Source organism: Hemitrygon akajei, chromosome 10, assembly GCF_048418815.1.
Source record: "Hemitrygon akajei chromosome 10, sHemAka1.3, whole genome shotgun sequence".
NCBI classification, from domain to species: Eukaryota; Metazoa; Chordata; class Chondrichthyes; order Myliobatiformes; family Dasyatidae; genus Hemitrygon; species Hemitrygon akajei.
The window spans coordinates 177,508,734-177,528,929 of record NC_133133.1 but is presented as its reverse complement, the minus strand read 5'-3'; the positions used below and the strand labels follow the sequence as shown (position 1 = coordinate 177,528,929).

Below are 20,196 nucleotides of genomic sequence, written 5' to 3'. Positions count from 1 at the left end.
AGAGAGCAATCCAGCTCATCCCAGTCTCCCACCATCTCTCCTGAGAGCAATCCAGCTCATCCCAGTCTCCCATCATCTCTCCTGAGAGCAATCCAGCTCGGCCCATTCTCACACGTTCTCTCTAGAATGGTATCCCGCTCATCCCATTCTCCCACCATCTCTCCTGAGAGCAATCCAGCTCATCCCAGTCTCCCATCATCTCTCCTGAGAGCAATCCAGCTCGGCCCATTCTCACACGTTCTCTCTAGAATGGTATCCCGCTCATCCCACTCTCCCACGTTCTCCCCTGAAAGCATTCCAACTTGTCCCACTCTTCCACATTCTCTTCTGAGTGCAATCGAGCTTATCACACTCTTCTTTCTTATCTCCTGAGACTCAGATAATCAGACTCTCCAAACTTCTCTCCTGAGAGCAATTCCACGCATCACATTCTCCCACCTTCTCCTCTGAGAGCAAATCAGATTGTCCCACACTTCTATCTTGTCTCCAGAGGCTAATCCAGCTCATCCCACACTCCCACCTTCTCTGATGAGAGCAACTCATCTCGTCCAACACTTCCACCTTCTTTTCTGAGAGCAACCCAGCTCATCCCACTCTCCCACCTTCTCTGCTGACAGCAATCCAGCTTGATGCACTACATAAAATATTACAGGCCCTTCAGCCCACAATGTTGTGCCAACCATGTTACCTACTTTAGAAACTGCCTAGAATTACCCTTGTGTTGCCCTTAAGGCATTTGTTTAGCTTTATTACATTTTCGCTTTAGTAATTCGTTTGTAATTATTTTCTAGTTAAAGTTAAGGTTGTTGAAAGTAAATTCGTTGTCTGTGATATATCGTGGCATGCGATGACGTCACATCCGGTTTCGCCGCATCTTGTGGGAAAATACCGGTTTGGAGAAACGGGAAGGAGGGGGCTTGTGTGTGCAGGATCAGCGCGAGAAAAGTTTTCTTTCTACGCACTAAGAAACATTATAGAAGCAACGCCGTAAGTTCAAAAGATAATCAATATGTTGAAGTAAAAATGTTAATGCTGATTCTGTTAAAAGTAATGACGGTTGATAAAGTTCATGTACTTTGTTATTGAAAGCGTTGCTGGATAGTTTGTGTGAAGTGTATTTAAAGCCAGTCAATGGCGTAGGTAAATTCTGACTGTATGCTGTATTTTAATGTAATATAGTTTGTTGTAGTTTTACTTTTGCAAGTATTTATGATGTAAATGCGAAGCCAAGAAGGAAACAAATACTGTATATATTTTGTATTGTTTTGTCAACAGTTTTCACCATACGTTAATGTGGAAGAGTGAACAGTAAACAGTTAATCTTACTGGGATCCTGCTTCATTGACTACGGTTTAACTCAGTGTTTAGTTCAGCGTTCTTACACCTGAATGAGAACACTACAACCCTACTGCATAGCCCTCTATTTTTTTAAGCTCCATGTACCTATCTAAGAGTCTCTAAAAAGACCCTATTGTATCTGCCTCTACCATCATCGACAACAGTACATTCCACACACCCACCACACTATGTGAAAAATTTACCTTTGACATTCCCTCTGTACCTGCTTCCAAGTACCTTAAAACTATGCCCCTTGTGTTTCAGCCCTAAGAAAAAAGCCTCTAACTATCCACATGATCAATGCCTCTCATCATCTTTTACACCTCTATCAGGTCACCTCTCATCCTCCGTCGCTCCAAGGAGAAAAGGCCAAGTTCACTCAACCTATTCTCATAAGGCATCCTCCCCAATCCAGGCAATGTCCTTGTAAATCTCCTCTGCACTCTTTCTATGGTTTCCACATCCTTCCTATAGTGAGGTGACCAGAACTGAACACAGTACTCCAATTGGGATTTGACCAAGGTCTTATACAACTATAACATTACCTCAGGGCTCTTGAACTCAATCCGATGGTTAATGAATGCCAAAATGCCATACACCTTCTTAACAACACTGTCATATTTGATCTACCAAAATGAACCACTTCACACTTAACTGGGTTGAAGTCCATCTGCCACTTCTCAGCCCAGTTCTGCATCATATCGATGTCCCACTGTAACCTCTGACAGCCCTCCACGCTATCCACAACACCCCCAACCTTTGTGTCATCAGCAAATTTACTAACCCATACTTCCTCATCCAGGTCATTTATAAAAATCACAAAGAGGAGGGGACCCAGAACAGATCTCTGAGGCACACCACTGGTCACTGACCTCCATGCAGAATATGAACCTTCTACAAACACACGTTGCCCTCTGTTGGCAAGCCAATTCTGGATCCATAAAGCAAGGTTGCCTTGGATCCCAGCCTCATTACTTTCTGAATGAACCTTGCATAGGGAACGTTATCAAATGCCTTACTGAAATCCATATATATCTGCCTCTCAGGATCTTCTCAACAACTTGCCTACCACTGATGTAAGTCTCCCTGGTCTATAATTTCCTGGGTTATCTCTACTCCCTTTCTTGAACAAGGGAACAACATTTGCAACCCTCCAATCCTCTGGTACTTCTCCGGTCCCTATTGATGAAGCAAAGATCATCGCCAGATGCTTAGCAATCTCCTCCCTCACTTCCCACAGTAGCCTGGGGTATATCTCATCTGGTCCCAGTAACTTATCTAACTTAAAGTTCCAGCACATCTTCTTCCTTAATGTCTATATGCTCAAGTGTTTCAGTCCGCTGTAAGTCATCCCCACAATTGCCAAGGTCTTTTTCCCTAATGAATATTGAAGCAAAGTATTGATTAAGTACCTCTTGCGACTCCATGCTCACGTTTCCACTATCGCTCCTGATAGGTCCTATTCTGGACGTCTCATCCTCTTGCTCTTCATATACTTGTGGAATGCCTTGTGGTTTTCCTTAATCCTGCCCGCCAAGGCCTTTTCATGGCTCCTTCTAGCTGTCCTAATTCAATTCTTAAGCTCTTTCCTGGAAACCTTATAATTTTCTAGAATCTATCAGTACCCAGTTTCTTAAACCTTTTGTAAGCTTTTCTTTTGTAAGCTTGTCTCATCAGCAAGAATGACGAGTCAGCTTACAGAGAGGAGGTGCAGTGGCTAATGGACTGGTGCAGAGCCAACAACCTGTCTCTGAATGTGAACAAAAGAGATGGTTGTTGACTTCAGGAGGGCATGGAGCGACCACTCCCCGCTGAACATTGTTGGCTCTTCGGTAGAGATTGTTAAGAGCACCAAATTTCTTGGTGTTCACCTGGCAGAGAATCTCACCTGACCACTCAACACCAGCTCCATAGCAAAGAAAGCCCAGCAGCGTCTCTACTTTCTGCGAAGGCTGAGGAAAGTTCATCTCCCACCCCACATCCTCATCACATTCTACAGGGGTTGTATTGAGAGCATCCTGAGCAGCTGCATCATTGCCTGGTTTGGAAATTGCACCATCTCAGATCGCAAGACCCTGCAGCAGATAGTGAGGTCAGCTGAGAAGATCATCGGGGTCTCTCTTCCTGCCATTACGGACATTTACACTACACACTGCATCCGCAAAGCAAATGGAATTATGAAGATCCCTACGCACCCCTCATACAAACTCTTCTCCCTCCTGCCATCTGGGAAAAAGCACCGAAGCATTCGGGCTCTCACAACCAAACTATGTAACAGTTTCTTCCCCCAAGCTATCAGACTCCTCAATACCCAAAGCCTGGACTGACACCAACTTACTGCCCTCTACTGTGCCTATTTTCTTGTTTATTATTTATTGTAGTGCCTGCACTGTTTTGTGCACTTTATGCAGTCCTGGGTAGGTCTGTAGTCCAGTGTAGTTTTTGCTGTGTTGTTTTCATGTAGTTCAGTGTAGTTTTTGTACTGTTTCATGTAGCACCATGGTCCTGAAAAAAGTCTCGTTTTTACTGTGTAGTGTACCAGCAGTTATGGTTGAAATGACAATAAAAAGTAACTTGACTTGCCTTTTCTTCTTAACTAGATTTTCCACATCCTTTGTACACCATTGTTCTTTTATCCTACCATCCTTTACCTGCCTCAATGGAACATTACCTATGCAGAACGCCATACAAATGTTCACTGAACATTCACCACATTTCTGTCATAACCCTGACTCTGAGAACATATGTTCTCCTGCCTAATAGCATCACATTTCCCCCTATCCCAATTAAATGTTTTCCCAAATTGTCTGTTCTTATCCCTCTCCAGCACTATGGTGAAGGAGATAGAGTTGTGATCACTACCTCCAAAATGCTCTCCACTGAGAGATCTGACACCTGACGAGGTTCATTTCCCAATACCAGATCAAGTTCCGCCTCTCCTCTAGTTGTCTTATCTACATATTACATTAGGAAACCTTCCTAAACACACCTAACAAACTCCAACACACACAAAATGCTGGTGGAACACAGCAGGCCAGGTAGCATCTATAGGGAGAAGTGCTGTCAACGTTTCAGGCTTATCCCATTCTCCCACTGTCTCCAATGAAAGCAATCCAGCTTGTTCCTCTCTCCCACCTTGACTACTGAGACTAATCCAATTCATCCCATTCTCCCACCTTCTCAGCTGAGAGCAATCCAGCCCGTACCACTCTCCCATCTTCCCTACTGAGAAATATCCAACTTAAGAGGATGCAGGTTTAAGGTGCTGGGGAGTAGGTACAGAGGAGATGTCAGGGATAAGTTTTTTACTCACAGAGTGGTGAGTGCGTGGAATGGGCTGCCAGCAAAGATGGTGGAGGCAGAAACGATAGGGTCTTTTAAGAGTCTTTTGGATAGGTACATGGAGCTTAGAAAAATAGAGGGCTATACGTAAGCCTAGTAATTTCTAGGGTAGGGACATGTTCGGCACAACCTTGTGGGCTGAAGGGCCTGTATTGTGTTGTAAGTTTTCTATGTTTCTTGTCCCACTCTCCTAATCTTCCCTGCTGAGAAATGTCCAGCTTTTCCTACTCTCCTATCTTCCCTGCTGAGACAAATCCAGATCATCGCATTCTCCTAACATACTTCCTGAAAGGAATCTAGCTCATCCCATTCTCCCACCGTCTCCCTTGAACTTAATCCAGCTCGTCCCACTCTCCCACCCGCTGTCATAAGAGCAATCCAGCTTGTTCCTTTCTCCCATCTTGCTTCCTGAGAACAACCTAGCACATCCCACTTTTCCATCTTCTTTCCACAGTACAATCCCACTCATCCCACTCTCCCTCCTCCTCTCCTGTGAGCAATCCAGTTTGCTGCAACCACCCATGTTCTCTCTTGAGTGCAATCCCACTTATCCCACTCTCTAACCTTCTCTCTTGAGCAATCCACTTCATTCTACTCTTCTACCTTCTTTCCTGTGTGTAATCCAGTTCATCCTACTCTCCCACCTGCTCTCCTGAGAGTGTTTAGCCTTTTGTCCCTCTCTTTTTGTGAGTAATGCGTTCAAAGATAACGTGATAAAAATGAACATCAATATGTCAGTGATAATAATTTTGATTCTGATTCTGGATGAGAGTTACAGCATTCATATGTGTTTATTTTTAGTTAAAATGGAGACACAAGAGGTCATGGGGTTAAGGGTGAAAGATGAAATGTTTGAGGGACCATGATGGGGAACTTCACTCAGATGATAGTGTGAATGTGGAATGAGCTGCCAGAGGAAGTGGTGGATTCAAGTTCAATTTCAACACTTGGGAGAAATTTGGATAGGTTCATGGATGGGAGGAGTATGGTTCATAGAAACATAGAAAACCTACAGCACATTACAGACCCTCCGGCCCACAAAGTTGTGCCGAACATGTCCCTACCTTAGAAATTACTTCCCCACAGCCCTCTATTTTTCTAAGCTTCATGTACCTATCTAAAAGTCTCTTAAAAGACCCTATCGTATCCGCCTCCACCACCGTTGCTGGCAGGATGAGGTCAATGAGACTAGGCAAATTAATAGTTCGGCATGGACTAAGACAGGCCAAAGAGCTTGTTTCTGTGGTGTAATATTCTATGAATCTATGATCCATGCTGACCAAGATTCCCCTAGAACACTAGAACACTACAGCACAGTACAGGCCCTTCAGCCCTAGATGTTGTGCCAACCCATATAATCCTTAAAAGAAAAGTACTAAAACCACACTACTCCATAACCCTTTATTTTTCTTTCATCCATGTGCCTGTCCAAGAGGCTCTTAAATAAAAGGAGGCTTTTAGCCTCCTCTTTAGTATCCTCTTGGCTACTCCCCCACTTGGCTGCATATTGCCCATATACTTCTAAACTATTATCATAAAGATATTAAAGTCTCCAAACCTTATTCTACAGGAGTTAACAAGAGCATTTAAAGATAAAAATTAGCTTTATTTGCTACATGTACATTGTAATGTCAAAAACTACTGTGAAATATGTCATTTGCATCAAATCACATCAGCAAGAATTGTGCTGGGGGTTAGCCTGCAAGTGTCACCATGCTTCCTGCATCAACATAGCATGTCCACAACTTAGCATCCCTCAACCATATGGCCATAAAACCAAAAGACATTGGAGCAGAATTAGGCCATCCAGCCCATCAATTCCACCCCGCCATTTCATCAAGGCTGATCCCGGATCCCATTCAACCTCATACACTTGCCCACTCGCCATATCCCTTGATGCCCCAACTAATCAGGAAACCATCAACTTCCACTTTGAATATACACACGGACTCGGCCTCAACCACAGTCTGTGGCAGAGCACTTCACAGATTTGCCAATCTTTAACTAAAAATATTCCTCCTACCTCTGTTCTAACAGGTCACCTTGTGGCGACCCAGTTCCTAGCGCACTCGATCCGGCTCACAAAGCGGTGCGCGCCAGCATTGAGGCAGGTCCCAAAGAGGGCACCAAGCCTGCTTCACCAGCAAGGGGAAAAGCCAGCGCGTGGGACGGGACTGTGAATACGCGCCCCCTATAGCATTCCCTCCCGGGGAGGGTGGGATCAGGAAGGCTTTAAAGCGAGGCCGCGAAGTTTGAATAAACCTCTTTCACAACTGCAGCTCACCGACTCCGTGTTGTTATTGCAGCGCTGCATGTAGCACACCGCTACAATTGGTGACCCCGACGGCCCAAACAATATTTGGTCCGGAGATGAACGATGCCACATCTGTTCATGCAGCTTCGTTAAAACTGCCAAGCTTCTGGACGCTGCGACCTCACCTATGGCTCCAGCAAGCAGAAGCCCAATTCCACATTCGGCAGATAACCTCGGATGCCACATGTTACTACTACGTGGTGAGCTCCCTCGACTAGGAGACAGCCGCCCAGGTTGAGGAGTTCATACAATCGCCCCCAGCGGACGGCAAATACACAGAATTCAAAGCTTTGCTCATAAGGACTTTCGGACTCTCACGGCGTGAGCGAGCTGTCCACTTACTGCACCTGGATGGTTTCGGGGACAGGCCACTGTCGGCTTTGATGAACGAGATGCTGTCCCTGGCCAGAGGTCACTAGCCCTGCCTCATGTTTGAGCAGGCATTCCTGGAGCAGCTGCCTGCTGCTGTCCGACGCGGATTTCAGCGACCCCCGGAAGGTGGCGGTCCGGGCGGGCGTGCTGTGGAAAGCCAAGAAGGAGAGTGGGGCGTCCGTTGCACAGATCACCAGGCCACGCTCCCAGCAACAAACCAGACCAGGCCCAGCCACAGAGCCCGCTAACCCCAGAGGCAGGGGTGAGGAGACCAATGTACAATGGTGCTTCTACCACCAGCGATGGGGCACAGAAGCCCGCCGCCGTAGCCCGCCCTGCAAGTTCCCGGGAAACACCAGGGCCAGCCGCCACTGATGGCTATGGCGGCTGGCCATCGGGATAGCCTCCTGTATGTCTGGGTCAAGCAGTCGGCACGCCGCTTTTTGGTCGACCTGCCCAAGAAGAGACCTTTCAAACATTCTCCCTAGGTGAAGCCCAGTTGCCGGCCCCACACCTAGACTCCATCACGTTGTCCGACAATGACTTCACCAGAGTACTGGTGGATTTCCCATCGGTTCTAGCACCGCAGTTCACTGCAGCCATGCCCCGACACGGCGTACAGCACCACATCCCGACACAAGGACCACCCCTCCACGCCCATGCTCAAAGGCTTCCCCTGGACAAGCTCCGGCTGGCGAAGGAGGAGTTCAAGAGGATGAAGGAATTGGGGATCATACGGCGGTCCGACAGCCCATGGGCCTCCCCCCTGCACATGGTGCCCAAACAGGGGGCTGGAGACCATGCGGCGACTACCGCAGGCTGAACGAGGCTACCACACCGGACCACTACCCTGTGCCGCACATTCAGGACTTTGCAGCAAACCTGCATGGCGCACGGATCTTCTCCAAGGTAGACCTCGTCCGGGGATACCATCAAATCCCGATGCATCCAGACGACGTCCCCAAAACGGCACTCATCACCCCTTTTGGCCTTTTCGAGTTCCTCCGCATGCCGCTCGGCCTAAAGAATGCCGCACAGACGTTTCAGCGGTTAATGGACGCAGTGGGACGCGACCTGGACTTCACTTTCATCTATTTGGATGACATCCTCATAGCCAGCAGCAGTCGTCAGGGGCATCTGTCCCACCTCCGTCAACTCTACGCCCAACCGAGTGAATACCACCTGACAATCAACCCGGCCAAATGCCAGTTTGGGCTCGACACCATCAACTTCCTGGGCCACAGGATTACTAAAGACGGGGCAACCCCTCTGCCCACCAAGGTAGACGCGGTCCGCCATTTCCCCCGACCCAACACAATCAAAGGCCTTCAGGAATTCGTGGGTATGGTGAATTTCTTCCTCCCTTCAGCTGCCCAAATCATGCTCCCCCTGTTCGCCCTGATGTCGGGTACGGGCAAGGACATTACCTGGGACGAGGAGTCCGCCGCCACTTTCATTAAAACCAAAGAAGCCTTGGCAAACGCCGTGATGCTAGTGCACCCCAGGACGTACATCCCTACCGCCCTCACAGTGGACGCATCCAACACGGCAGTCAGTGGAGTGCTGGAACAACTCATCGAGGGTCGCTGGCAACCCCTGGCGTTTTTCAGCAAACACCTACAACCACCTGAGCTCAAATACAGTGCTTTCGACCGGGAACTGTTGGCGCTATACCTGGCAATCCAGCATTTCAGGTACTTCTTAGAAGGTAGGCCCTTTACCGCGTTCACAGACCACAAACCGCTTACCTTTGCGTTCATGAAAGCATCCGACCCCTGGTCATCTCGCCAGCAGCGACATCTGTCCTACATCTCCGAATACACGACGGATGTCCGGCATGTCTCGGGAAAGGACAATGTCATGGCGGACGCCCTCTCCCGCCCTAACATCCAAGCCCTGTCCCAGGGGGTAGACTATGAAGCGCTGGCGGAGGCGCAGCAGGCAGACGAGGAGATCCCTAGTTACAGAACCGCAGTCTCCGGTTTGCAGCTCCAGGACCTTTCCCTAGGCCCAGGTGAGAGGACCCTACTCTGTGACGTCACCACCGGCCAACCTCGCCCCGTCGTCCCGGCAGCCTGGCAGCGGCGCATTTTCGACTCCATTCACAACTTAGCACACCCCTCCATCAGGACAACCGTCCGGATGGTAGCCAACAGGTTCGTTTGGCACGGACTCCGCAAGCAGGTCAGTGAATGGGCCAAAACGTGCATGCACTGCCAAACAGCCAAGGTGCAGCGCCACACCAAAGCCCTGCCGCAGCAGTTCCACCCCACCCGCCGGCGTTTCAACCACATTCATTTGGATGTCGTGGGCCCCCTGCCAGTGTCGCGAGGAGCGCGGCACCTCCTGACTATCGTGGACCGGTTCACAAGATGGCCAGAGGCGGTCCCGCTCACCGACACCACCTCCGAATCCTGCGCCTGGGCACTGATTGCCACCTGGGTATCTCGCTTTGGTGTACCAGCCCACATCACCTCCGACAGAGGCGCCCAGTTCACCTCCAGCCTGTGGTCAGCTATGGCCAGCCTTTTGGGGACACAGCTGCACCACACAACTGCCTACCACCCACAGTCAAACGGACTAGTGGAGCGTTTCCACCGTCACTTGAATTCGGCTCTCATGGCCCGCCTCAAAGGGCCTAACTGGGTGGACGAGCTTCCCTGGGTCCTGCTCGGGATCCGCACGGTGCCCAAAGAGGATCTGCACACCTTGTCGGCCGAGTTGGTGTACAGTGCACCCCTGGTCGTCCCAGGGGAGTTCATACCAGCCCCAAGGGGGCAAGAGGAAGAACCCGCAGTAGTCCTGGTCAGACTACGCGAGAGGCTCGGTAACCTGGCCCCCATACCCACTTCACAGCATGGGCAGAACCCGACCTGCATACCCAAAGACCTGAAAAACTGTAAGTTCATTTTTGTACGACGGGGCGGACATCAGGCACCGCTACAGCGGCCCTACGAGGGGCCGTTTACGGTGATCAGAAACAACGGGTCCACACTCGTGCTGGACATTGGGGGGAAAGAGGAGGTTTTCATGGTGGACCGACTCAAACCGGCCCATGTGGACTTGGCGCAGCCAGTCGAGATTCCGGCACCATGGCACAGAGGCAGACCTCCCAAACAGAGTCCGACCCAGACTGTGGACATTGGGGGGTGTATCGCCGGTTCTGGGGGGGGCTTATGTGGCGACCCACTTCCCAGTGCACTCGAACCGGCTCACAAAGCGGCGCGCGCCGGCATTGAGGCCGGTCCCAAAGAGGGTGCCAAGCCTGCTTCACCAGCAAGGGGAAAAGCCCACATGCGGGATGGGACTGTGACTACGCGCCCCCTACAGCATTCCCGCCCGGGGAGGGTGGGATCAGGAAGGCTTTAAAGCGAGGCCGCGAAGTTTGAATAAACCTCTTTCGCAACTGCAGCTCACCGACTCCGTGTCGTTATTGCAGCACTGTGTGTAGCACACTGCTACAACCTCTCAATTTTGAGGCTGTGCCTTCTAGTTCTGGATACCCCCAGCAGAGGATACATGCTCTCCACCTCCACCCTATCTAGTCCTTTCAACATTTGATAGGTTTCAAAGAGATCCGCGCACTCCCCCCCCCCCCCACATTCTTCTAAATTCTAGTGAGTACAGGCCTAAAATTTCCAAACGTTCATGTTAACCCCTTCATTCCCAGGATCATCCTCGTGAACCTCCTCTGGACTCTCTCCATTGACAATACATCCTTTCTGAGATAAGGGGCCCAGAACTGTTGACAATACTCCAAGTGTAGTCTGACTTGTGTCTTATAAAGCTTCAGCATTATCTCATTGCTTTTATATTCTATTCCCCTTGTAATAAAAGCCAACACTGCATTTGCCTTCTTTACCACAGACTCAACCTGTAAATTAACCTTCTGGGAGTCTTGCATGAGGGTCCAAAGTCCCTCTGCACCTCTGATGTTTAAATTTTCTCCCCATTTAGATAATAGTCCACACTGTAGTTCCCTTTACCAAAATGAGTTATCATAACCTGGAATGAAGGAGGCAAATGGAGCACCCAGAGAAAACCCATACGGTCATTGGAAAAATGTGCAAACTCCATAAAGACAGCGGTGGGAACTGAACCCCAGATGGTGATTGCTGGCACTGCAAAGTGATTGTGCTAACCGCTGGGCCACTGTGCTGCCCATTTGAATCAATTTTACCACTACAATGATATTAATTGGTTGCACTAAAATTGGTGCTTGGAAGTAGGTACAGAGGAGATGTCAGGGGTAAGTTTTTTATGCAGAGAGTGGTGAGTGTGTGGAATGGGCTGCCAGCGGCAGTGGTGGAGGCAGAAATGATAGGGTCTTTTAAGAGACTCCTGGATGGATACATGGAGCTTAGAAAAATAGAGGGCTACGGGTAAGCCTAGGTAGTTCTAAGGTAAGGTCATGTTCGGCACAGCTTTGTAGGCCAAAGGACCTGTATTGTTTCCATGTTTCTAATTACAACAAATAAGATGACTAAAGTAGCACTCTATAACAATTAAGTAAGCAAATGCTAATTGTTTATTAATATTGGAAATTCATATGACAATTAGCTGAATTACAAATTTTCTAAAATGTCTCAATTTCACATCGTATTCAGTGTAAACTCACATTTCCTGTTCCTCCTGGAGTTGTGATGATCTTTGCTGTAGCACCTGTATCTGAAGTTGAGCATCCAGTAGGTCATTGTTTGCTTTTTGGAGAGATTTCTCCAACTCCTCTGTGGTCCTTTTTAATCTCTGATTCTCCATCTTGCATTCTTGCTTTTCACTGACCAGTTCTCCAAACTCCCTCTCCAACTGACACAGTCAAGAAGATAAGCAATAAAATTAGGATGCACATGCCTACAGAACATCAAACCATTAATGCAGCCTTAGTATTATCCAACCTTACTTTTGGGTTGATCATGTATGGATCTTCACCAACAGGCTGCCTACATCCTAAAAACAGAACTCAGTCACTTAACGTATAAAGTTAAGAACTTAATGTGCTTGGCCACTAGGGTCCATAATGGAACATTTATCAACAATTGAGATGATGCATTTTGGGATCTAATAACCTAAGGTGAGAGATACAAACCACATAGCTGATGGGCAGTTTAACCAGGCATCATGGGGCAAAGGGCCTATTCCTGTGCTGTACAATTCCCTGCTCTACGTACATGAATATAGGCAGTAACAATGAACAGTGTATAAAGTTCCAGCAGCACAAGTAGACAAGTTAACAAATTTCACGTCACATGCCAGTGATAATAAACCTGATTCTGATTCTGAGATAGGGTAGTGAAGGCAGCAAAGAAATCCTTGAATCATTCTCCAGGGAATAAAATACAAGAGAATGGAGATCTTAGTAAAACTTCAGAAAACATTGGTTAGGGCACAGCTGGAGTATAGTGTGCAGCTCCAGTCACCACTTTACTAAAGGATGTGAGAGTTTGGAGAGGATGAAGGAAAGATTCACCACAATGTTGCCTCATTTAGAGGCAATTAGCTGCATGGAGAAGTTGGACAACTTGAATTGCTTTCTCTGAAGCATTGACAGCTGATAGAGGTTTATAAAATAATTAACATCTGAAATGAATGCTAACATTACATTTGCCTTCCTCGCAACTGACTCAACCTGCGAGTTAACATTTAGGGCTGTTCTGCACAGACTCCCAAGTCCCTTTGCATCTCTATTTTTTTGATTTTCTCCCCAATTAAAAAATAGTCTGCACTTCTTCTACCAAAGTGCATGACCATGCATTTTCCAAAACTGTATTTAATTTGCCACTTTCTTGCCATTCCCCTAATCTGTCTAAGTCCTTTTGTACCCTACCCGTTTCCTCAATAATACCTGCACCTCCACCATTCTTTGTATCATCTGCAAACTTGGCAACACGGCCATCTATTCCATCATCTAAATCATTTATATACAGTATAAAAAGAACCGGTTCCAACACCAACCACTGCGGAACACCACTAGTCACTGGCAGCCAACCAGAAAAGGATCCTTTTATTCCCACTCACTGACCCCTACCAATCAACCAATGCTCTAACCATGCCAGTAACTTTCCTGCAATACCACGGGCTCTGAACTTAGTAAGCAGCCTCATGTGTGGCACCTTGTCAAAGGCCTTCTGAAAGTCCAAATATACAACATCCACTTCATCCCTTTCATCTATCCTATTTGTAATCTCCTCAAAGAATTCCAACAGGTTCATCAGGTAAGATTTTCCATTAAGGAAATCATGCTGACTTTGTCCTATCTTGTCCTGTGTCACCAAGTACGCTATCACCTCATTCTTAACAATTGAGTCCAACATCTTCACAGCACTGAGGTCATTTTAACTGGTCTATAATTTTCTTTCTGCTGCCTTCCTCCCTTCTTAAAGAGTAGAATGACATTTGCAATGTTCCAGTCCTCTGGCACTATGCCAGAGTCCAATGATTTTGAAAGATCATTACAAATGCCTCCATAATCTCTCCCACAATCACTTTCAGAACCCTAGGGGTACAGTTCATCGGATCCGGGTGACATGTATCCTTAGCTCTTTCAGCTTTTTGAGCACCTCCTCCCTTGTAATAGTAACTGCACTCACTTCTCTTCCCTCTCACCCTTCAACATCTGGGACACTGCTAGTGCCTTCCACAGTGAAGACTGATGCAAAATACTCATTTAGTTCATCTGCCATCTCCTTGTCCCCATCGTTATTATTTCTCCGACCTCATTTGCTAGCAATCCTATATCCACTCTCATCTCTTTTTTTGTTACATATATCAGAAAGCTTTTACTATCTTTGATATTGTTTGCTAGCTTACTTTCAATATTTTATCTTTTCCCTCCCAATGATTCTTTTAGTTGCTCTTTGTAGGCTTTTAAAAGCTTCCCAATCCTCTGCCTTCCCATTAATTTTTTCTTTGTTGCATGCCCTCTCTTTTGATTTTGAATTAGCTTTGGCTTCCCTTGTCAGCCACTGCTGTACTATTTTGCTATTTGAATATTTCTTTGTTTTTTGGAATACATCTATCCTGCACTTACCTCAATTTTTCCCAGAAACACATGCCATTTCTGCTTTGCTGTCGTCCTTGCCAGCAACTCTTACCAATTTACTTTGGCCAACTTCTCTCTCATACCACTGTAATTTGATAGGGAGAAAGTAAAGTCTGACAAAGCAGCATTTCAGTGGAGTAAAGGATGTATATCAATGAACTGGACTATGGGATTAATGGATTTGTGACGAAATTTGCCAATGATACAAAGATAGTCGGAGGAGCGGGTAGTGTTGAGGAAACAGAAAGTCTGTAAAGAGAATTAGATAGTTTAGGGGAATGGACAAAGAAGTGGCAAATGAAATACAATGTTGTAAAGTGTATGGTCATGCACTTTGGCGGAAGAAATAAATGGCCAGACTATTTATTACTTAGATGGGGAGAGAATTCAAAATGCAGAGATGCAAAGGGAATTGTGAGTCCTTGTGTAGGATACCCTAAAGGATAACCTTCAGGTTGAGTCGGTCGTGAAGAAGGTGAATGCAATGTTGCCATTCATTTCTAGAGGTATAGATTATAAGACCAGAGATGTGATGTTGAGGCTCTATAAGGCACTCGGGAGACCACACTTAACAGTATTGTGTTCAGTTCTGGGCCCCTTATTTTAGATAGGTTCTTTATTATCCAGGGCATCAATTTCAGAATTGACATTGGAGAGGGTTCAGAGAAGATTCATGAGAATGATTCCAGGAATGAAAGGGTTACCATATGAGGAACATCTGCAGCTCTTGGGCTGTTTTCCCTGGAGTTCAGCAGAATGAAGGGGGATCTCATAGAAACATTCCGAATGTTAAAATGCCTGAACAGTTTAGATATGCAAAGTTATTTCCCATGGTAGGTTAGTCTATGACAAGAGGGCACAACTTCAGGATTGAAGGACTTCCTTTTAGAACAGAGATGTGGAGAAGTTACTTTAGTCAGAGGGTGGTAAATTTGAACACCACCAAATTGAAACACCGTGAGTGTACTGATGCCCTGAAATCCTTTATGGAAACTGCTCTAAGCAGACTGGCTGAGTGAGAATCCACCAGACAATATTATTGAGCACTGGAATGCCTTCAAAGAAACGGTCTACAGCGCTGCCCAGGACACCTCATCAAGGTCAAGTGCAAGCATCAGGACTGGTTTGATGAGAGCAACCAATCTGTGCAGGACCTTCTAAGAGCTAAGGCAGCTGCACACCAGTCTCTTCTTTGACACCCAAACTCAATTTCCAAAAATTATGCCTTTTTGAGTGAAAAACCAACTTTGCAGAGGCAGCTCAGAGCTGTGAAAGACCAGTGGTGGGCAGACAAGGCCAAGGATTTACAAGCCTTCTCTGACTGTAATGACTCAAGGAGCTTCTATGAAGCAATCAAGGTTCTGTATGGTCCATCAAACAAGGCACCTCACAACTCCTGAGCAAGGTCAGTACATCCATCTTCACTGAGAAGTCAGAGCACATGAAAAGATGGCAGTAACACTTCCATGAGCTGCTGAACAGACCAGGAACCATCAACAATGAAGCAATGGGCAGAGTACACCCTCAACCCATACTGTTCGAGCTAGATGCTCCCCCCCACCCCACTCTTCATGAAGCCATCAAAGTCATCAAACAGCTAAAACCCAACAAAGCACTAGGGCCTGACAGTATCACAGCCAAGATCTACCAGTATGGTGGTAACACATTGACATCATGCCTGCACCAGCTGTTCACAAAGTTGTGGGGAGCTGCAGAACTACCACGAGATTTCACAGACGTATCAATCGTGACCATCTACAAGAACAAGGGAGACAAGAGAGACTGCAACAATTACCGTAGCATATCTCTTCTGTTAGTTTTGGGAAAATACCTCACGAAGATCATCCTTAGACACTTGGTGTCCAACATCAGTGACAACATCCTTCCAGAAAGCCAGTGTGGTTTTTGAACAGGCCGTAGTACAGTGGACATGATCTTCTCACTGAGGCAGCTCCAAGAGAAATGTGTTAAGCAGCAGAGAAGTCTCTGACACATTTGTTGATCTAACCAAAGTGTTTGACATTGTTGGTAGAGGTGGCCTGTGGAAGCTCCTTATCAAAATTCGGTTGGCCCCCCCCCCCCCATGCCTAACCAACATCATCCGTCCATTCCACGAAGGCATGGAAGGCCGCATCAACATGTGTGGTGAGTTGTCAGACCCATTTCTCATCAGCAACGGATTAGAACAGGGTTGTGTTTTGGCTCCTACTCTGTTTGAACTATTCTTCGCTGCTGTTCTTCAGGATGCCACATCAGACCTGAAGTCAGGGGTCTTCCTACAAATGAGGGTCGATGACGGGCTTCTCAACCTCGCAAAACTGAGAGCAGAAACAAAAGTCAGGGACATTGTGGCGCATGAGCTACAGTTTGCTGATGACTGGGCACTGGTTGCCCACTCTCTCGAAGACTTACAGAAGATCACCAGTCGCTTTGTCAGTGCAGCCAAAAGCTTCGGTCTGACAATCAGCCTGAAAAAGACGGAAGTTTTGTACCAACTGGCTCCTGGCTCAGCTATGAAGGATCAACTGTCCTCATTGATGACACTCGTCTCAATGCTGTCAACAAGTTTTGCTACCTGGGCAGCATAATAACATCCTCACCTTCTCTGGATGTAGAGATTGAGTCAAGAACCAGAAAAGCCTGCTTTGCCTTTGGTCAGCTGAAAGATCGAGTTTGTTCACAGAACATCAGGTTGGCCTCCATGTGCAAGGTATGCAGGGCCGTTTTCGTATCAGCCTTGCTATATGGATGTGAGACGTGGTGCCCATATCAGAGTCACTTACACCAGCTTGACCAACTGCAGCAGTGTCACCTACATTCTCTGATGAAGATCACCTGGCGAGACAAGGTCTCCAATACCGAGGTCCTCTCTCATGCCGGGATGCCAGCAGTTTCAACCTTGGTGATGTCAGCCCAACTGCGCTTTGCAGGACATGTTGTCAGAATGCCTGATGGAAAACTGCCCAAGGTCATCTTGTATGGCCAACTGTCGAGTGGTACCCAAAAACAAGGAGGCCAGCAACTACGGTACAAGGATGTTCTGCACAGGATCCTCAAGAAATCTGACGTTGCCCCATCAACATGGGAGGATCTAGCTCAAGATTGCTCACAGTGGAGGGAGGCCATTAGAAAAGGTGTGGACACTACTGAGAACAAGCTCAAAGAGGCAACAGAGGAAAGGTACAGGAAGCACCACAACAGAGCTTCTGCCCCTGTTGCCCCTCCAGGTCTCACCTGCCAAGTATGTGGCAAGCAGTGCCTGTCAAGGATCGGCCTGTACAGCCACTCCAGGATGCACATATCAAACCCCAGTAACTGACTGAAAGCAACCATCATCATCCTATGGGATGGATAGCCAGAGAGGGTAAATCTGTGGAATTTGTTGCAACAAGCAGCTGTGAAGGCCAAGTCACTGGATGTATTTAAGGCAGAGATAGATAGCTTCTTGATTAGCCAGGGGATCAGAGGGTATGGGGACAAGGCAGGGGAGTGGGGATGACTGGAAGAATTGGATCAGCCCGTGATTGAATGGTGGAGCAGACTCGATAGGCCAAATGGCCCACTTCTGCTCTTGCTCCTATACCTTATGGTCTTGCCCAAATACCTATGGAGAGCAACTAAAAGTATCATTAGGAGAGAAAATATGAAACATAAAAGCAAGCGAGCAAATAATATCAAAATGGATAGTAAAAGCTTTTCAAGTAAGAGAAAAATAAAAAAGAGATGAGTGTTGATATAGGACCGCTATAAAATGAGGCCAGAGAAATAACAAAAGGGGACAAGGAGATGGCAGATGAACATAAGATGTAGGAGCAGAATTATGCCATTCAGCCCATCGAGTCTGCTCCACCATTCCGGGGAATAGACAGAGTTCTCTACCACGTCCCGAAGGCTGTGTTGCCTGCCTGGTGCCCGGGTTCAAAACATTGTATCTGAGCTGCAGAGGAATTTGCAGTGGGAGGGGAAAGATCCAGTTGTCATGGTCCATGTGGGTACAAACAAGATAGGTTGAATGAGGAAAGAGGTTCTGCTGAGGGAATTTGAGTAGCTAGGGGCTAAGTTAAAAGCCTGAACCAAAAAGGTGGTAATTTCTGGTTGACTATCTGAGCCACATGCAAATTGGCATAGGATCAAGAAGATTACAGAGTTGAATGTATGGCTCAGGATTGGTGTAGGAGAGTGGATTTGAATTCATGGGAAGTTGGCACCAGTACTGGGGAAGCAAGGAGCCGTACCATTAGGACAGGCTCCACCTGAACCGTAATGAGACCTGGATCATAGCAAATCACATAACTAGGGCTGTGGATAGAGCCTTAATCTAAATAGTAGGGGGGGTGAGTTCAGGGTGTCAGATGTGGTAGTCCTGGGAGACCTCCAGCCTCCTTGATGGCCACATCTGTGCCAGGTGCATCGAGATACAGCTCCTCAGAGACCGTGTTAGAGATCTGGAGCTTCAGCTTGATAACCTACTGCTCATTATGAAAAGTGAAGAGTTAATAGACAGGAGCTACAAGGAGATAATCATCCCTAGGCTACAGGGGTCAGAAAACTGGGTGACTGTCGGGAGAGGGAAGGGAAATGCCCGGATAGTGGAGAGCACCCCTGTGGCTGAAGAAGAAGGGGGCAGGGGCCCGATAAAGAAGGTGGGGGGAGGGGGAAGGTGCAGGTGAAAAAACAATCAGAGAAAAGATCAAGGGATAGGGGAGGGGAAGCAGAGAGGGGATAGGCAGGAGAGGTGAAGAAGGAATGTAAGGGGAAAGCACTATGGGTAGTAGAAGAAGACAGAATCATGAGAGAGGGGATAGGCAGCTAGAAGAGGAGGCAGAGTGAAAGTGTGACATATCCCATTCGGATATGTCCGTACATGGCCTCCTCTACTGCCATGATCAGGCTAAACTCAGGCTGGAGGAGCAACACCTCATTCACTGTCTGGGTAGTCTCAAGCCCCTTGGTATGAACATCGAGTTCTCCAACTTCTGGTCATTCCCTCCCTCTCCCTTCCCCTATCACACTTTCACTCTGCCTCCTCTTCTAGCTGCCTATCACCTCTCTCATAATTCTGTCTTCTTCTACTACCCATAGTGCTTTCCCCTTACATTCCTTCTTCACCTCTCCTGCCTATCCCCTCTCTGCTTCCCCTCCCCTATCCCTTGATCTTTTCTCTGATTATTTTTTCACCTGCACCTTCCCCCTCCCCCCACCTTCTTTATAGGGCCCCTGCCCCCTCCTTCTTCAGTCCTGACGAAGGGTCTTGGCCCAAAACGTTGACTGCTCCTTTCTACGGATGCTGCCCAACCTGCTGAGTTCATCCAGCTTGTTCGTACGTGTTGATTTGACCACAGCATCTGCAGTGTACTTTGTGTTTACCCCTGTGGCTGCCTCCCTCAGCAACAAATATGTCTTTTTGGATGCTGTTGACGGAAATAACCTGACAGGGGACAGCCGCAGTGACCGGATTCTGGCACTGAGCCTGGTGCTGTTGTTCAAGAGGGAAGGAAGAAGAGGAGGAATGCGGTAGTCATAGGGGATTTCATTGTCAGGGGAATAGACAGGATATTCTGTGAGCCTGATAGAGATACCCACATGGTGTGTTGCCTCCCAGGTGCCAGGGTACGGGATGTCTTGGATCGGGTCCAGAATATTCTGAAGGGAGAGGGCAAGCAGCCAGCTGTCTTGGTATGTGTTGGTACCAATGACATAGATAGGAAAAGGGAGGAGGTCATGAAGAGAGATTTCTGGGAGTTAGGAAGGAAGTGGAGAAACAGAACCTCCAGGGTAGTAATTTCAGGAT

General features: G+C 47.3%; 1 protein-coding gene across 1 annotated transcript in view; it reads right to left on the bottom strand.

Annotated features, from left to right (window-relative positions):
• Positions 1-20,196, bottom strand: part of cracr2aa (calcium release activated channel regulator 2Aa) — a 114,040-nt gene that overhangs the window by 68,081 nt on the left and 25,763 nt on the right. Inside the window, exon 7 of the mRNA XM_073057716.1 lies at positions 11,985-12,172. Within this exon, the coding sequence (XP_072913817.1) occupies positions 11,985-12,172 (188 nt within the window). The remainder of the gene's footprint in view (positions 1-11,984; positions 12,173-20,196) is intronic.